Raw genomic sequence first — 20,281 nt, forward strand, 5'->3', positions numbered from 1 at the left:
TTTTATATGAACATAACACACTTTAAGATCAATTTTAAATTTGTCTTGTTAAGAATAGGACTCAGGTCTTTTGTGATAGAAATGAATTCCTGAGATCCAAATGATAATAAAGTGGGCAGATAGGGCTTCCTTGGTAGCGCAGTGGTAGAGAGTCTGCCTGCCGATGCAGGGGACACGGATTGGATCCCTGGTCCGGGAAGATCCCACATGCCGCAGAGTGGCTGGGCCCGTGAGCCATGGCTGCTGAGCCTGTGCGTCCAGAGCCTGTGCTCCACAACAGGAGAGGCCACAACAGTGAGAGGCCCGCGTACTGCAAAAAAACAAACAAACAAACAAAAAAGTGGGCAGATAGGTGTTCAACTAGAGTGGATCTGTTAAAAGTCAGATGTAGATAAATTGGAATTCAAGTAACCAGACCTGCAGTTTAATTGAAATGTATATCTTACAGTTGAGTTTCAAGACAAAGCAAATTACAACCAAAAAAAAAAAAGCTTTTTATCAGGGATTAATCAAGGATTATTTGGAAAAGTCACTTGCACTGACCATGTGTTTAATCTCCTTCATGGTCTACTGTAACGTAATACTTAGCTAGGATTGATGTGTGTTGTCAGGACCTGGGGGCAACTGCAGATATTCAATCACCAGAGACAGATTAAATTATGTCAAATATGCCAAGGCAAGAAAGAAACGAATACATTTGAAATATTTTCTAAACAAATGGTCCTAATTATCTTTCATTTAAGTAAAAATAATAAGTAGAAGATCCCTTAAACAGCTTACTAGTTAAGGCTTTATTTACTATGTGCTGGAGGTGGCTATATAATAAAAAGAAAATAATAAGGGTATTGCAAATCTGTGTGCCCTCCTTTCTGTTAATCATTCTTGTGAGCAGTTTTAAGATTACCTTGCAGAATATGGAAGAATGTTGTTCTATCCATATTGAGCACCAGAGTTCCAATTAAGTCAATTTTTGGTCTTTAGGGGCTACCTCTAAAATTGTGAGACTATAGGCCAATACTAACTAGTATGGACTTTACCTGCCACGTGGTGATGAGTGGCAACTTGTTTTTGGCAAGTAGGATGAGAGTGTGTGTTATAGCAATCAGTGTTTATGTTTGAACCTGTATTGAAAGCCAACAAATTATTTGAAACTGGGCAGTTAAACAGTGTTAAACATACTATGTAAGATGCTTTCTACTGTTTAGTCTGTTTAGTTAACTCTTTAGTTAATACTGTATGTAATTGACAGACAGCCATAATTTGGTATATTCTTCATTCAGAGGTAAAAGGTAAATTTAGTAACTTTTTTTTTTAGTCCCTCTTAGGTGCCATTTTTAAATTTAGTCTTCCTGAAGCATAACTACTGTCACACCCTTTCAGATTCCAAAACCTTGAACCAGTGAGTCCTGTTTTCTAGTTATTAGCCATTTCCCTCAGCCTAATGGAGGAGATAATAAATATGTAACATGTCAGGGATGAGGGCTACAGACAAAGCAGAGTAAGAAGGAGTGGGCGGGGCTTCCCTGGTGGCGCAGTGGTTGAGAGTCCACCTGCCGATGCAGGGGACACGGGTTCGTGCCCCGGTCCGGGAAGATCCCACATGCCGCGGAGCGGCTGGGCCCGTGAGCCATGGCAGCTGAGCCTGCGCGTCCAGAGCCTGTGCTCCGCAACGGGAGAGGCCACAACAGTGAGAGGCCCGTGTACCGCAAAAAAAAAAAAAAAAAAGAAGGAGTGGGCGGTAATGCGTGATAGAGGTGCTGTTTTAGATAGATCAAGGGGACTCTAATGTCACATTTGAGCAGAGACCCAGTGGAAGTGAAGGGGAGACCCGTGTTGACATCTGGGGGAAGAACATTTCAGGTACATGCAAAGGCTCTGAGATGGACTAAGTCAGTCAGTATGATCTGAGTCAGTATTATCAGAGTAATTAAGGGGGAAAGTGGTGCAAGGTAAAGGCCAAACCATACCTACCTTGTAGGCCATGGACAGACCTTGAATTTTGCTCTGAGTGGGATGGCGGCTGTTAGACCTTGGCACCGAGGAGTGACATGACTTATGATTTAATGGGATCACTCTGGCTGCCGAGATGAGAATAGACTGAAGAGGATCAGTGGTGGGGTCAGGGAGACTGGTTAGGAGGATATTGCAGTCACAGGGAAGAGGAGATCAGAAAGGTAGTGGTAGAGGTGATGTTTTTTAAGGTAGAGCTGTAAGAACTTACTAATGGATCAAATTTGGGGAGTGATTGGAGGAGAGAAATCAAGGATAATTCCAAGGCTCTGGGCCTAATCTACTGGAGGAACGGAGTTGCCTGAATGGATGGGGAAGACTGGGTGGAACAGATTTTAAGGCAGAGGGTAGGAGGCAGGGAATAACAAGGGCTTGGTTTTTGACATGATTTGTGAGAAGTAGCAAAGATACTTTAAATATCTTTTAAAAATATATTCAAGTCATATGTGTGAAGAACAATTTACTTGAAGGACCCTATACTTTATATAACCAGAGAATTGCCTGATATTTCTGCCCTTCGGTCCCTTCCTAGAGTACATTTCCCTTAGTCTCTTGAATAATCTTTGTCATTGAACATTTGCTAGAGGCGTTTCCAAAATCCTAGTAAATTATTTCCCTGTTTCCCTTTTGGTGACCTGCTTGGTTATGTTCTTGGAATTTTTTGGTTCCTAATGCATGACCTTTTTAAGAACAAAGATCAGAGGCTCTAGATCCCACTCTTATTTCTTCCCAGTTGCTTTATGTATAAACTGGGACAGCCAGGGTGAGCAAATCCGTGGACCCTGAACATGCCACCACTGTAGGATTGGTTAGTTGAGCTGAGGCTATTGATTTTTTTTTTTTTTTCTTTTTTTTTTTGGCGGTACATGGGCCTCTCACTGTTGTGGCCTCTCCCGTTGCGGAGCACAGGCTCCGGACGCGCAGGCTCAGCGGCCATGGCTCACGGACCCAGCCGCTCCGCGGCATGTGGGATCTTCCCAGACCGGGGCACGAACCCGTGTCCCCTGCATCGGCAGGCAGACTCTCAACCACTGCGCCACCAGGGAAGCCCCTAGGCTATTGATTTTTAAATGTGTTCTTCCCACTGAACAGTGTGCTCCTTGAGGGCAGGGGTTGTTGGCTGCTTAATCTTTATATTTCCTGAATCTAGCCTAGCATTTGATACAAGGGTTAACAGTAAATGTTGAATATGTGAATGTTTCTGAATAAATTTTAAGAAACTAAATATGTCTTTTCTCTTTTGTCTCATTTGTATAGCGCCTGATGGCAACAAAGTGCAAGATAAGAAAACCGCGGCCTCCAACCGGCCTGCTTCTGCTATTTCAGGACAGAATAGCAACCACACAGGAAATAAACCAGGTACTATGCATTGCCTTTGCTGTGGAAAAAGGAAGGTTAACCCAAAGGACTTAGTCATGCTAGAATTTAGGAGAGCTTGGTTTCAGTCCTGCCACCAAAACACACACTCAGACTGACTCGTATGAATATGTCAGAGAACCTCTCACACCTTGATTTTCTCTCTTTAAAATGGAGATTCAAGGCTATGCCCTACTTACCTCTCAGAATCATTTTGACAGTCAGTGAGATGGTGTATGTGAATGCACTGTTTACTGTCAAGCAGTGTGTAAGAGGAAATAATTTTGCCATTCTGCCTGAAATGATAGATATGACACCATTTTCTGTACCTGTATGCCCAGCATTGTTGCATATCTCTTTTGTGACTTTTTCAAAAACCACTTAAGGAAATCATTACACACAGCATAGCTGGTATAGAATGATGTTTTTGTTCTCCATTCCCTGCAATGATTGTACACCTACACAGTAATTTCATCTGATAGCCTGTGATTCATGGTCTATTCCACTCAGTGATACGACGAAGCAAACACTCTGTAAACATAATACAAACAATTGAATAGACAATGCAGTTGCTTCCAGGTATCAACCATTGTGTGGTCCTTGGGAGAGACTAACTTACAGTCTGATGATAAGAGACAGTCAAAGGAAGGTAAAGGCAAATTGAACACCCCATGAGGTTCTTGGAAGCGTACTTCTTGCTGCATCCAAGGCCAAAGTCACTCAAGAACAGTGAATCAGTGAGAATAAAGATGGAAATAACGGTACCTAGCCCCATAGAAAACATTCCCTATTGCACCTAGTTTTGTGGGGCTTTTTTTCCCATGTGGAAAAGGTCTTGAACAGAGAAGGTAAATCTAGCTTGCCGTTTAGGAGAGAAATAACCAGTACTACTGCAGGTATTGCATGAGTAACCATTACTGGCAAATGATGTGTAGTTTCAGTGGAGTTTTAATTTGTAGGCTAAGATTTCCCCATTTAGTTAGTTTGCATTTTCATTCATTTATCCATCCATCTATCCACCCAAAGCCCAGCCACCATCTAATGTTTATTGAGTAGTTGCCCTATGACTGGGACTGTGAGAGATACTGTATGGGCAAATCAACAGGGCCCCTGTCCTCATGCAGCTTGTTCTAGTGGACTTTTGTTCCTTATACTCCAGTGAGCATCCTTGTAGAAGTAGAAGCTCTTTAGCCTGAAAATCCCGTTTGTTTTACCATGAGAATTGAACATAGCTAAATGGTTTGTACTGGTTTTCCCTTGTTTTCCCCATCAACCATTGCTTCTAATTCCTACATTCTTTACTGTGCAATTTATACTTTTATATCCCGATAACTTGTTTATTTATCTGGTGCTAGTACTGTATAGGTAGTAGGGAAATATTATTAAAAGACATAATTCCTACCCTCTAGCTGACAGTATGGTGGAGTAAACCAGTATATGAATAAATCATTCTAACACAGTATTTCCATTATCAGAAGAGACATATGCAGAGTGCATAGAAATATAGAGGCCAAAAACATCTTTTCTGCTCCAACTGGCCATCTCTTTATAGAGCCATTTGATTTATGTTGCCAGAGTCAAGTTCAGTGAGGAGACGTTTCATTTCAGATTACATCTGCTTTCTTGTGTATACACATAGCAAAGATACATAGAAGACTCTTATTTTTAAAACCACCATGTTATCTTCCTGAGTATCTCTGAAGGTGACATAAGAGGTTCCAAGTTGGAGTTCCAGGCTTGAGTAAAACCTTTAGATTTTATGGGATATGAGTCACAGGAATGTCAGTCTAAAGCAGTTTTTGTTGATTTTCTTACTGTAGGAACTTAAAAAGAAAAGAAGCACATGCTGTTTTGGGGATATTTTGAGTATTGCCCTAACCAGATGCAAGTATCCTGACAATGAAAAAGGGTCCCTTTTTATCCAGTAAATTTTAGTTAAATTTCTTGCCCTCCTTTACTTTCTGATACTTATGCTGTAGAATATCTCTGATTTAGAAAGCATCTATTCACGTTCAAATTGTTAATATTTTACGTTTAAAACATGTAATGGAAGGTCCTCATGGTGTTTTATAAATATGTGCACACTGTGTCTTGTGTTATCCAAGAGGGAAGGGTACTCTCAGCTGTGAATACTTGAACCAAGTCCAAAAGAGACACTTTGTAAAGTTACAGAGTCTGTTTATGACTACTGTTAACTGAGGAAGTGCGAGATGCTTCTTCAGAACTCCATCAGCTGCCTCCAAATGGTAAAAGTTTTGTTTGTTCGTTTGTTTTTTAGCAGATGTAAGCTTTTATATATAGAATTTCCTGGATAAACAACAAGGTCCTACTGTATAGCACAGGGAACTACATTCAATATCCTATGATAAACCATCATGAAAAAGAATATTAAAAAAAGTATATACATGTATCAATGAATCACCCTGCAGTACAGCAGAAATTAACACAACACTAAATCAACCACACTTCAACAAAAAAAGTTGTCTGTGTATGACCTAAAATCGAGCCTTGGACTCCACTGTTCCACCCACTTTGGGAAACACCAAGCTTACATTGTTCTCCTTCTGTAACACCCTCCTCCCATGCCATCCACACTTCTTAAAGCAAGTGTGTCTCTGGCGATCCTTCTCAGTTGCCACATCCACTGTGAAGCTTTTCCTGAGAACAAGCTGTGAATCTTCTTCCCATGCATTCCCTCTGTGCTTCGAGCGATTATTTCTTAGAGGACTCATTTCACCTCGTCCTTGATTGTAACCCAAATGGTAAAAGTTTGACCTGATTAGAAGAGAAAATTGCATTTTCTTCATGAACTACTGGGCACGTACCTGAGAAAAGCAGAAACTCCAGTTTATTAAAAATGCCTCTTAATTCCTATCCCTCTACTATTCCCCACCACAAGTCTTTAGAAGAGCCAGTAGAACTTTCTTCTTATAAATAATAAATAAATTTCCCTCATGGAGGAAAACATGACCTGTAATCTTCCAGCTGTTTTCTGATTCTAATGACACTGTAGATGCCATGCTGTGAAAAGGGGGGACAGGATTGAGTTAAAGATGGGATTTTAAGGCCTAACTCTGACACTTAACTGTGCCACCTTCCTTAGTCACATGCATTTATTTCCTTTAGTTTTCTCATTTGGAAAATAGGCACAATAACTCTTCATTGAATGACTAGCTGCTTGACTAACTCATAGGATTATTGTGAAGAATAAACTGATAATATATATGGAAGTCCTTGTAAAAAGCCCTAACAGAAGTAGTTTACTGTATAAACAGTAGTGGTTCAGATAGGAGTCAAGGTCTAGTGAGTTCTTGGAAAAAAGCCTTGTCAAAGTGAGTTGATTTTCTTGATCTTTGAGGGTCACTCTTTAGTTCCAATTTTTGTAGAATAGTCCAGGTTTACACACGTCGCCACAGACAGACTCTTATCAGCACGCCCTTTCACTTTTAAAAGTGCCCTCATTTGGGTAGTCCCTCTACTTTGCAATCATCACAGGTAGGAGGTTGGATGCAGAGTGTAGCTGCAAGCTTACCGCCACCGAAATCCTATTTCTCTTAAAACTTCTCCATCTGAGAATAAGTAACTCAGTTCTATTCTAACAACGTTAGATCTGTTGGGAAACAATGTGAAATGTTCGTGATGTCAAATCATTTTCTATACCTTCATTTTGTTCCAGAGAAAAGTGATATGAGGGTAGAAATGAGAGGGAGACAAAAATTACAGAAAATTCACTATTTACTTGGAATTATTCAATTGTATTTTTTCTTTCTGAAATCCTACCTTTAAAGACCATTTTTATCAGTTTTTAGTTATTAAATCTTAAAATTGTAATCGCTAGTATTTACATTTTAAAAAGTCTGTTGTCAACTACAAGATTGGTATGAGTTTGCCCCAGTAGTGATGCTTAATGGAAGTGTACTGGCTCTGAAAGTTAGCTAAAACTGTTGGCCCATTTGTTTATTCATTCTCTCTCTCTTTTTTTTTTTTTGGCCATGCCCTTGGCATGTGGGATTCTTAGTTCCCTGACCAGGGATTGAACCCATGCCTCCTGCATTGGAAGCACAGAGTCTTAACCACTGGACAGCCAGGGAAGTCCCCTCATTCATTCATTTAATAAGTACTTATCGAATGCCTTCCTTCCTGTCAAATATAGTCCTAGGCAATGGGGAATATAACAATGAACAAAACTGACCAGGCTCTGCTCTTCCCAACCTGCATTCACAGCCATCTTTCATCTGTCACAGGGTGTTTATTAACATTCTAGTATCAAAGTGGCTTTTTATTAATGTGACCAGAAGGGCAGAAACAGAATTCAAACTGAATACCTTTTTCACTCTACAGTATTTTCTATTGCCAGGTCCCCAAACCAACCGAAATTGTCTAGCATATCATAGTCAGTATGCATCTTATACTTTAGAAATGTGTTGCATTTGTTCTCAACTTCCTCAAACCTAATTCTAAATAAATACTGATTGAGATCAGTACTGAAGTGATAAAGGTGGCCAGTGGGAATTATCCGACTCTTAAGCATTGCCCTTATTTATAGTTCTTATTGACATATCTGCATAGAACTGTATACAGCCTGCTGTTGTATACAGTTGTTACCAGACAGGATACAGTTTGTGAAGAGTGTAATTTTCATATGAAATGATAGCATAGAAATCAGAGGTAAACTATGCCCCCTCTTGCATTGCTCTTTTCCAACTATGCATCTAAAAGGCAAGCAAGCATTCCATTGCATAACTGAGTATTGCCTCATGACTGCAGAAACATCAGTTATTGACTTAGAGTTCTCAGGGTTGGTTTGGATGGAAGAAGGTAGATGAGGATGAGTGTGCGTGTCCCATACGTTGCTATTAAAACCTTCTTTTCAAAATTTTGTGTGAAATTTGGCAAGTACTTGAAAGTAAGCTAGAAATGTCACATACTCCATATTCCATGAACAAAATTTGACTTTATAGACTCTGTTTTACAGACTTTCTATAATGTGCCTATGTGGCTTTTATAAATAAAGTTGATTTTCAAGTTTCATAATAAAAAAAAATCAAAGTTTTCATGAGGGAGTAAAACCTCATTATTTAAGGACTTCTTTTAAGCAATAAGTAATTGTTGGAAGTCTTTCTTCTGACTTCATTTTGGCTTTTGTTCTCAGATCATTTTTTCTTCAAAATACCATTTTGCTATGGCTGTCACTTCCAAAAACAAAGGACAGCAGAACTCCCCTGTCTGTGATCCTTAACAAAGTGCCTGAGGGGAGTCCACGTGCCCCTCTTCTAGTGTCAGAGGAAAACCTTTTGGGACCAGAGGCCACATTTTTCTACATAAAAAATATTTGAGACCTCATAAATGATTAGTAAATCTGGGAAATAATTATCATAATGAGTATGAGCTAGTGAGGGGTTCGTATTATGAATTTTTTGAAAAAGCATACCTTAAAGCAAAGGAAAAGCATAAAATATCATCGCCTGGTCCTGCCCATGATACACACTGCCAGGTTTATGCAGGTCCTAATGTACTTTTAGACAGTTTTTATTTCCCTTAAATGTACAAATTCTGTGACGTTTAAGACGCATTTGGGATGCAAGTCCTTTAAGTCTGTTGATGAAGCTCTGCCAGTTGTCTCTAAAGTATTATTCCAGTAGGTTTCTATTTTTAATAAGAGATCTTAAAATTGTGATGTTAATTAAGTAGCAGGTAAAACAAAGCTGATTTTAAGTGTAATTATCATCATCATTATTATTACTATGCTTTTCCTTTTATTTAGTAACAGGCAGAGTGAGTGTATTCACGTGACCCTCTGCTGGAAACCCCGTGGTGGCATCTCACTCAGAGCATAATCCAGAGTCCTCACCAGGCCCCCAGGTCTCTGGCCCCATCACTTACTGATCTCACTCTGCTCCAGTGGCTCAGATCTTCATATCGTTTCTTGAACACCTTAGGTACTCGTAACCTCAGGGCCTTTGCACTTGCTTGTCCTCTCTTGGAATATCTGCACGGGTAGCTCCCTTACTTCCATCTGGTTTTTACACATAAAAGCTACCATCACAATTAGACTTCCCTTGGCACCTATCCAAAATGTCAGACCTCCCCTTCCTGCCATTTCACAATCCCCTTGGCTGCTTTGCTATCTCCTTAGCATTTATTGCAGTCTAACATTTTATATATTGCCCTTTTTTTCACTCTCTATATTTTACTTATTTATTCCATAAATTTTCCCTAAGCAAACCCCATTTGGGCAAAGATTTCTGTCTTTTTTGTTAATAGCTCTCTTTTCAGCACATACAACACTGCCTGGTGCACAGTAGCTATTCAGTGTGTTCAGTAAATGAGTGAATTTATTGAGATTTATCAAGTTCTAGGCACTGTGCTAACGCTGTTGCAAGCATTATTTTATTTAATCCTTACAATGATGTGAGATAGATAGGTTCTATTTAATCCTCATAGGCAATAAGTGAAAAACCCATGAACCCTATATCATAGCTTAAGGCTTAGAGAGCTGAGTGAGTAATTCGGCCAAATCTCACAGCAAGTGAGTGACAGAACCGGAAGTGATCTCATGCCCGTCTGACTCCAGAGCTGGGCTGTTCACATCTATCTGGTGAACATGTATTTAGTATAATAAATTCACTTAGGAGGCTATGTGCTGTTAAGGAACAGGCTTTTTGAAACATAAAAACAATAGAGGTTCAGTAGCTTAGGAACACAAAACCTCATATATATTGTTTGATAAATACAAGCCAAAGGCACAGTTATGTTTTACACAAATTTTGGGGGGACTGTGTGTCTTTTTATTTTACTTTATTTTTTTGAGTTTTATTGAGATATAATTGACATACAGCATCAATTAAACTGTGTAAGTTTAAGGTGTACAGCATAATGACTTGACTTATATTGTGAAATGTTTATCCCAATGTGTTTAGTTAACATCCATCATCTTATATGAAAAAAAAAAAGAAATGGGTTTTTTCCTTGTGATGAGATCTCTTAGAATCTAACCTCTTATGTAATATTTTTAAATAGAAGATAATACTTGGAAATTCTCAGGAAAATTATAATAAAGTGTATCACTGAAAGTATAGTTACATGTACTAATTGTTGTCACGTTACTATACGTAAGATGTAGTAATATTTCATTCATCAGATTTACTGGACAAAAAGATATTTATCAGTGTATATCGTTTCTCAAAATCTGCCCCTCTTCTCATGTTTTTTTTTTCTCTTTTTCAGACCCTCCACCAGTGCTGCGCGTTGATGACCGGCAGCGGCTGGCGAGGGAGCGGCGTGAGGAGCGGGAGAAGCAGCTAGGTATCCGCAGCCCTCGCTTGATCTTTCAAGGACACCGTTGTTGAAATGTTACTTTTTTCCCCTCGAGGATGATGGACAAACAGACATCACTCTAATAAGCATGCTTTCTAGCATGCCTTTATGAGTTTTGCAGATGGATTGGGAAACAGAATTTAGTATGTTGATATAAACATAGAACTAGGGCTTTCCTGGTGGTGCAGTGGTTGAGAATCCGCCTGCCGATGCAGGGGACACAGGTTCGTGCCCCGGTCCGGGAAGATCCCACGTGCCGCGGAGCGGCTGGGCCCGTGAGCCATGGCCGCTGAGCCTGCATGTCCGGAGCCTGTGCTCCGCAACGGGAGAGCCACAGCAGTGAGAGGCCCACGTAATGCAAAAAAAAAAAAAAAATACCAGGAGAGTCAGCATGTGGTTCTTTTTATGTGAACAGTTATGAGACTGTGCACTGCTAGGGCACTCACTGCTTTCGATGTTAAAATAATGCTGCTGTTGAATTTATAGACTGATGCTACCAATGTGCTGCCAGGAAAAACACAAGACCTGTGCTGAGGGGTCTGATTTTTCTTTTGTTATCTAAGGCCCTAGCAAAAGGTTAGCAACTGCAGCATTTGCCACGTAATCACCTAGAGAGCTGGGTCACAGGACGAGCTTACCAGGAAGCCAAGATCCGAGCACTCAGCAGTCCTTGTCTTCCAGAACATTGAGCAAGGATGTTGGTGCCAACTCCTCCTTTAATGTCCATTTATGCAAAGTTGCTAAAACAGGATACTCTCTTTATGTGCCTTGGAAAGATGAAATGTCTAGTCAGTGTGTCTCATTGTTTCCAGAGCGTCTGGATATTTTAAAACCAGAGCTGAGTTAGGTTGCCACAGTCTTTCCAGTGGATGACCTATAACTTTTCTAAAGTTCTACTGCATTTTGTAAACGTTAATGTTTCAGTTGGAAAACCCAGCCCCATATCCCATCTCTGATTATTTGTATTCAAGAATCCAAATTTGTGAAATTCACTGGAAGCTGATTTTCAAAAGTCTGTTGACATTGTTTACATTCTTTGAACACAGGTCTCTTTCTCTCCCTTGCCATCACGGTCATGTGAGGTCATTTCTTTTGCTGCCAAGGTTTTTTCAACACAGATTTCAATGACTTGCTGGCAGTAAACAAGCTGCGTGTTTCTGTGTTTAGAGTTTGCACCCAGGCTTGAAGTTCCCTGCCTCTATCAGGTCTCCCTCGGGCTGGTAGGTTCTTGGAGAACAGGGCTGCCTGTGGCCCTGAGGCGGGTCCCTCTTTGCTTGGAGTGCTGTGTAGTCTGGAGATCTTTCTTCTGTGAACTGTGCCCACTGCTCCCCAGTAAAGGTCAGTTAGACAAGTGGATCAGAGCTGAGAGGGAAAGGCAGAGCTACTAAAGCAGGAAGAGATTCCAGGCGAGCATAAGTATTTACACTCTGGTTTTGGATCCATCCAAGCAAAGATAAGCACTTGTGTCCTCTCCCCTCTCCACCCCATCCCTGTTGGGTTAGGTTTCCCACTGTTAAATGTCTCCTTAGCACTGCAGTGCGGATTCGTATCTACCTGAGTAAAAGTAGCTCCCTAGGGTCAGGAGACGACTCCTGTATCATTTAAATCCCATCATGAATTAGCTTCTGCACCTTAACTCATACCTTTCCATTTGGGTTTCTTTGTCTTTCAGATCCACGCGTTATTAGTTCTTTTTGTAGAAAGTATAAATATGCTAGTCACACAAAAATCATTTCCCTTCTTATGCTATAAAGTTGTATAGCTCTGAGCCTGCAGATTCTCCCTACAAGTTGCCTAACTTTATCTGTTGTGTGGCTGGGTTTCTTCTTAATATGTGGCCCCATTTTAATTCATGTCGATGATGTAGAACATGGCTTATTAGTTTATATAGTTAAAAACTCTATTTGCTAGGTATTGTGTTAAGAAGATGAATAAAGGTTGAGGCCCAGCCCTCCAGGGCTAGCTACCGTCTAGTGGTGGGGAGGCGGGAACAGATAAACACACAGCAATTCTAATAGAGGGTGGTATTGAAGGGGTATGCACATGGGGCATCGAGAACCCCACAGAAGGACCTAGCCCAGCCTGAGGATGTCAGGGGCCACCTGAACGTCCAACTAGAGGATGAAGAGGAGTCATCCAGGGAGCTAGAAGAGGTGGGGACTGTAGAGCACTGACGCAAGACAGGTGGCAAAAGGGCATCTGGTAACAGACCCAACCTGCTTATCAGATTCTTATATGGGTCAAAGTAACGTTCAGATTATTGTATTATCCTGTGGTCACAGCTTTACTTTGTTGGTGAGCTAGCGTATCATAGACATGGTTTTTCTTTCTTCTTACCCTACCGTATTTAATACCATAGTTTTTCTTCTTTTTTTTTTTTGACCCCACCACTCAGTTTGTGGGATCTTAATTCCCCTGACCAGGGATTGAACCCGGGCCCTCAGCAGTGAGAGGAGTCCTAACCACTGAACCGCCAGGGAATTCCCAGTTTTCCTTAATTTTGATATTATCTCTTTTGTTGTCATTGACAGTCATAATTTTAATGAAATACATTTTTATCTATCATATTTCTGTTTTATTTTACTCATTTTTATTTTTTTCTGCATTATTTGCATTTTCTTTTAAAATTTCTTTTAAATTTTGGCCTATTCTTTTAAGCTGTCAGAGTAGAAACTAATCTTCATAAATACACAAATAAACATTCATGCACACGTACATTTGTAAATGAGTCATCTAAAATCTAGCATCTAATTTAAGCTGTGCCTTAGAATACATAAGGGTAATTTCTAAAAAAATTTTAGTTCTAAAAGAAAAAGTGCAGCTGATAAACTACCCATAAATATAAACTGTGCTGTGGAGAAGCTATGATGGGAGTAGAATAGTTTAAAAAAAAAAAAAAAAGGTGGGAGGGGTGGGGAAGGGCTGTCACTTAATAGCAGGTCTTTGGGGTGTACTTTTTGAAAACACGAAAGCAGTTGATAATATCAACTATTATCAAACTTTAAAGCTTTCCAAGTTAGAAAAAAAATACATTCCAGAAATTCCAACAAAGCAAAGTTTAAAGTTATTGGCCAGTGAGATTGATTATTCACTGTTGGATGTAGGTTGAAATTAACATTGAAATCATTAAAGATTTTTTTTTTTTTGTAATCCACATTTTTAAAAAGCAAGTTAAAAGGGAGAATAAAGGTCTTTGTTTTGGGCTGCATGTCATGTTTGTACTGTTCTACAAACAGGGAGAATCTGTTAATAACTTTCTGTAGGATAAATTTCTGAGTCATGCTTTAATGCTTTATGGTAGGATTATATCATGTGGCCTGCTCTTTCCACATTATCCTTCAATTTATCACGTAAAATCAGGCATAATTCTTCAAGTACGGGACTGTTCTGTTTGTTTGGTTGAGCATATGCACTCTGAGAGCTTGATTTTTCTGCCTTAAAAGGTTTTCCCATGAAGAAATCTCCTCAACCACTATTTCATCTGATTCTATTCAGGCCGTTCCTTCAAACTTCTCTCTCTTGACTTCTGCATCTTTTTTACCATCTCTCTTCTAAGCTTTAATTTTGGTTTTCTTCCTGGGGTAAGTGGGAGAATTGTATTTTTAATTGTACAAAAAAGGAGGGTTGTGTCATGGTTTCAACCCTCCTTTTTTGATAATGTGGGTTTCACATTTCCAACTTACTCATAAGGCAGTAGGTGCTTTCCTGTCATCTGAAACTCAGCCTCTATACCAGCGATCCCCAACCTTTTTGGCACCAGGGACCAGTTTCGTGGAAGACAGTTTTTCCGTGGGGGCGTGGTGGTTGGTTGGTACAGGCAGTAATGCGAGCGGTGGAGAGCGGCAGGTGAAGCTTTGCTCGCCTGCCCACCCCCCAGCTCCTGCTGTTCAGCCTGCTTCCTAACAGGCCTCGGACCGCTACCGGTCCGTGGCCCGCAGGTCGGGGACCCCCGCTCTATACAACTACATTGCCCATCAACTTTCCCTCCAGAACACTCCTCTGAGGAATTTCTGTGTCTCGGTCAATTGCACCAGCATCCCCCCTGCCCCGCCCAATTATCTTTCCACTATTTTTGATGCTTTCTCCTGCTGCTGGAGGCACTGGCATCTTTCTACCAGCCTTAACTACCGCATCTTTTACAGAATGAAACGTGGTGGTCCAGAGCTGTGCACTGCCTAGTCTCCACTCGGACCTGTTGAGCTGTTTGTAGGTACCAGTGGTCAGCCTGGACTCAGCCTAGTCCTCTAGCTGGGGCTTCAGCTACCTCTAGCCTGGTTTGTAGGTGGAATTTGCCACACTCACTATCCCTGAATCCATTTAGTCACAAGACCAGCAGGCCTCTGTCTTCAACATAGGTCTCAGATCCATGCCTTTAAATTTGCTGCCTATGCACTCATCCTAGTTCAGACCTTAGTAAATTTAGATTTTAGTTACCCAAAACTATCTCATGGATGTACTTCATTCCTCTAGCTTGGTCACGGTTAGTGCCAGTCCTTCTTTTTGACGCCTTCCTGGCTTTTATGATCTTTCCCCTTTTGGAAACTCTCATTTTCTTACTCTATATCTTGCATAACTATCATATTTTAGCTCACATTCTAGTGCCACTTTATATGCTACTGAACTTTTTCTATTTGGACTTTATAGAACTTTCTGGTTTTATATATTTTAAACTTTTAAAGGGTATGGCCATGGTTTTCTAATTCTTTTTATCCCAGTATACAGAGCTAAATATAAAACAGATGCGTAATATTTGCTGATTTTCCTGATTTTACCCGTCTTTAATTACGTATTAATAATATTAATATTATTCATTAATAATAATAATGTTTATTGAGCACTAACTATGGGCCAAGCAGTGTTCTAAACACTTCACTCTGTATTATCACATTTAGGTGCAAATTAACACAATAGTTGTACTTTTTTTTTTTTTTTTTTTTTTTTTTTTTTTTGCGGTACGCAGGCCCCACTGCTGTGGCCCCTCCCGCTGAGGAGCACAGGCTCCGGACGCGCAGGCTCAGAGGCCATGGCTCACAGGCCCAGCTGCTCTGCAGCATGTGGGATCCTCCCGAACCAGGGCACAAACCCATGTCCCCTGCATCGGCAGGCGGACTCTCAACCACTGCGCCACCAGGGAAGCCCAGTTGTACTTTTTGTTGTGTGAGCCTGCCATAGTTGCTGATGTTAAGTTATTTTATGGACTGTCATTTATTTTATTTTAAAAGTGCATTGTGATAATTTAGCTCAAGGGAGGAACTGAATCTTAAAAAATGGGATAGTTAATAGACCCTTTCTTCTTTCTGCCATATCAACTATATTTTCTTATTTTTTTTAAATCTATATATGGCTGTGTTGGGTCTTCATTTCTGTGCGAGGGCTTTCTCCAGCTGTGGCAAGCAGGGGCCACTCTTCACCGCGGTGCGCAGGCCTCTCACTGTTGCGGCCTCTCTTGCTGCGGAGCACAGGCTCCAGACGCGCAGGCTCAGTAACTGTGGCCCACGGGCCCAGCCGCTCCGTGCATGTGGGATCCTCCCAGACCAGGGCCCGAACCCACGTCCCCTGCATTGGCAGGTAGACTCTCAACCACTGCGCCATCAGAGAAGCCCCTAAGCATATTTTTAATATGGACAGGATCATCAAGATCAATGTTTACATTCTTCAACAAGTGGTGATTCTGTTAAGTAGAGAGTGGTCCCTATGCTTCAGATGCGGTGGTAGATTTTCCGAAGTTTCAGAGCTGGGCACATACCCAGCTCTCACGTGGAGGAAGAGCTATTCTGCTTCCTCATGCACAAGCAAGGTACATGGGTGCTGCACTCACTGTCCATTTGACACAGAACCAGAGGGTAAATGTAAGTGTTGGAGCAGATTCTGATATCTTTTTGAGAAAATTTTGTGGCATTGACCATTTGTTAGCCTTGGAGTCCATTAAGAGTCTGTGGGCTTCCCTGGTGGTGCAGTGGTTGAGAGTCCGCCTGCTGATGCAGGGGACGCGGGTTCGTGCCCCGGTCCAGGAAGATCCCACATGCCGCGAAGCGGCTGGGCCCGTGAGCCATGGCCGCTGAGCCTGCGCGTCCGGAGCCTGTGCTCCACAACGGGAGAGGCCACAACAGTGAGAGGCCCACGTACCACAAAAAAATTTTTAAAAATTAAGAAAAGAGTCTGTAAGAACTTGGAATAGATCCTGGTTACTAATTTCTCTTCAGAAACATCTACAAGAATCAAAGCATGTAGAATTTATGCAATAGTATAAATTTTTGACTTTAGATAGTTTAAAGTAATACTAACTACCACCACCACCTTTTTTTACAGCTAGTTCCTGCTGTTTTAATTCACATATTCATTCACCTAATATTTGATGTGCGGTCACTATTAAGCCAGGAACCCTGGGGCTCTTAAAGTGAAAGATCAATTTTCTAACCTCCTGGTACTTACATTGCTATGCACTCCACCTGGAATGTTTGTCCTGAGAGATGCGTGTAGCTCATTCTCTCTCCTCCTTCCGATATTGTTTAAATGCCATCTCTTCAGTGAGGCCTTCCTTGGCCATCTTACTCAAATTTGCAGCTCCCCCAAACTAGTCCTCTACTTTTCTCCACGTCACTGTCAGTATCTAAGCATGTATATATTTTATTTGTTTGTTGTCTGTCGGCTTTCACTGGAATATAAGCTTAATAAAAGAAAGGACTTGTGTCATTTTTAAATTTTTATAGCCTAGTACCTAGAATAGTGCCTGGCACGTAGTCGATGTCTAACAATTGTTGGTTGAATGGTAAATGAATAGTAAATCTGTATGTTTCAATGTAAGTAGAGGTGAATGCAGCAGGTATACTGCAAATTAGTTAGACATTACCAGATTATCAGGTAATACCCACCCTTATAATTGTCCACTCAAACAAGTCTGAAATTCTTATTCTTAAGCATTTTCTCAGTTAGACGAGCAAGGATACAAAGGTAATCTATAGAATAGTTGTGCCTTAAAACTGCTTGGTCTTCATATATGTTATGAAACTAATAGTCCTACGATATGTTGACAAATTCAAAGGAATATTTAGCAGATGAATAGTCTTCTGTGTTTAGGAAGATATAAGGTTTCCCTTTTTGAAGGTGATACAGGTTAAAGTTTGAAGTATTGATGCGAATGGAGTCACATTCCCAGCTGGGGGCTTTCTGAGAGTCTATATAATCATGGAAGCTTATCAGAGAGTTGTATGATTGACTCATAGCTCATGAAGAAAAAATAAAGTTAATCAAATCTCTCATTCAGTTCATTCATATTGGGTTTTATAGCTAAGTTCAAAGCTGTACAGGAGACCTATCATAATGTATTGTATTAGAAATAACAATAAGATAATATGAAAAGGATTTTGACCTTCAATTAAATTATTTTTGCATTGTTTCTCAGATAATTTCACCAGACTTCCTTGCCCTTCCAGTCACAGCTTTTCTGCTTTGCTTCCCTCCCCACCCTTCTTACTCAGTGTGTGTTGTCACCTCGGGCAGCAGTATTAATAAGAGTGCAGTCAAGAGATAAATGATCATTTCAACCTGGCTTAGAATGTTCATCTCAAAAATGTTGATAGAGAGGTTAGAATTAATTAGTAAACAGTGATGCCGTACTCTGATTAGCATCATAAGTGAAACTGTCCCTGGTTTTACATTTCACATTATTATCATTGATAGACAGTCATTGGTTTTAATAAGACTATCCACACACCAAAAAAACAAAAACAAAAACAGACTTTGGGAAAGTCTTTGTAATCCAAATTTTTACTGGATAAAACTTTGACAGATCTGTGGTCAACCACCTCCTAAAGTTGTCACTTAATGAATGAAGTGTACAAAAGCTCCCAAGGCCTCCAGGCAGGTTATGAACAACCAAAGGATCAGAGTACATGTTAGTGGGAGGAATTCGGACAGGAGCACATACCAAAGCACTGCCTCATGAGTCAGGCTCGGGACTGGAAAGAATAAATGCTTGTTGCGGGATGGATTAGATAACTCAGAGGCTGAAGCTTTGACATAAGGTGAATCATTGTGACTAAGCAGCCATTGTTTATTTCTCCCAGGTTGACTTTGCCTTTAAAGCTGACAATTCAAAGGTCTTAAAGCCTGAAAAGTAAATGGTCTTTTAAACAGATGATGCCGAAGGCCAAGAGTGACATTAGAAGATCAGGATCTTCACATTGGATGAACACTGTGTCCCGATCTAGAGGAGGAACTTCAGTCATGGGGAGGTGTTCCAAATCCTGCCTTTTAGCGTAATGGTTCCTCGTTTTCTTCTAGAGTCAGACAGTCCAGAGTTTGCATTTCAGTTCCACCACTGACTAACTTTGAGACATCAGACAGGTTACTTCACTTCTCTGTGAATAAGTTTAATAAAATAAGTTTAGTAGCAATGTCTACCTCACTGGCAGCTATCAGCTATGAAGGTACTGCCTGTAAATCACTTGGTGTCAGCATAAAGGACTGAGCACAGCTCACCGTGATGATGGTGGTGATAGAGACGAGAATGGCAGGTCATGTGACCCCAGAGACTGACCTAGATGCCTGGGATTGGAGAAACCTAATGTTTCTGAGCTACAGGGAGACAAAGATAGAGGGGTGTGTGTGCTTCTGGTCTAGTAGGCTGGGGCTCAGTAAGACAGCCAGGGAAGAGGATGGCAACATTCTATGAGGAGTGAAAGTGGATTAAGGTCGAGGCAGTAACAAAAAGATTCCAAGGACAACCATTGCTCTGTGTGCTTTAGCAAAACTCCGTTTACTTTAGCTGAGGCTAAACCCTCCTTTAGGCCTAGCTCTGAAGATAAGAAGTCCTGGCACAGTATTGCTTTCCTATCTCCAGAGAAAGGGTCTAGACATTTCACAAGTATAAGCACCTCAGCTCTGTCTCAGCACCTCAGTCCCATTAGTCTACCGCTATGTCAAGGGGAGAAGGCAAAGGAGGAAGTCCCCTCGGGCAGGAGACACAGGTGTTGTGGGTATCTGCAGGGTCATCCTTATTACCAGGCAGTTCTCCAGTGTAATATTCAAACGAGAGGAAAGTAGAAACACAGTTTAAATGACTTGTTGAGAAGGCTTTGAATTAACACTAAGGCTCAATGTAAATCACTTTGCTTGGAAGTCATATAATCCTTTAACTCCTTAGCTCATTTATTCATCATACTTACTTTTATCATCTGCTAAACTAGACACAGTTTTATATGGGGAAGAACTCAGTAAGAGCAGAGTAGTTACGATCTAGAGTACAGGTAGGAGTCTGAAGGAGCTATGGGAGTGACTTTGCCTCCAGAGGAAGGGCCATTTGACCCAGGACTTGAAAGATGGTTGAAGTTTGCCAGGTGGGAAGAGGTGTTTTGGGCAGGAGGTAGCTTGTAAAAATGTACGTGATTATACGGTCAATCTAAGGAGTTGAACTGGGGAACAGTGGGGAACCAACAGGTTTTCAAGCAGGACTGTGACATTGGGTTTGTTTGGGTGTGGGGGGGAAGATGTCTCTGAGAACAGTATGAAGGATAGGTGTGAAGAGGAGATAGACTAAACACCAGGAATAAGAAGGGAATGAGGGCTTAAATACAGTAGAATCGAAAGGTTGGGAGGG

The 20,281-nt window shown here is 40.9% G+C and overlaps 1 protein-coding gene across 5 annotated transcripts in view; it reads left to right on the plus strand.

Annotated features, from left to right (window-relative positions):
* MAP7 (microtubule associated protein 7) overlaps positions 1-20,281 on the plus strand; it is a 166,371-nt gene that overhangs the window by 100,217 nt on the left and 45,873 nt on the right. For all 5 annotated transcript variants that reach the window (XM_033406525.2, XM_049695582.1, XM_049695580.1 and 2 more), the window contains exons 2-3: positions 3,268-3,369; positions 10,594-10,671. In XM_033406525.2, the coding sequence (XP_033262416.1) occupies positions 3,268-3,369; positions 10,594-10,671 (180 nt within the window). The remainder of the gene's footprint in view (positions 1-3,267; positions 3,370-10,593; positions 10,672-20,281) is intronic.

Source organism: Orcinus orca, chromosome 12, assembly GCF_937001465.1.
Source record: "Orcinus orca chromosome 12, mOrcOrc1.1, whole genome shotgun sequence".
NCBI lineage: Eukaryota > Metazoa > Chordata > Mammalia > Artiodactyla > Delphinidae > Orcinus > Orcinus orca.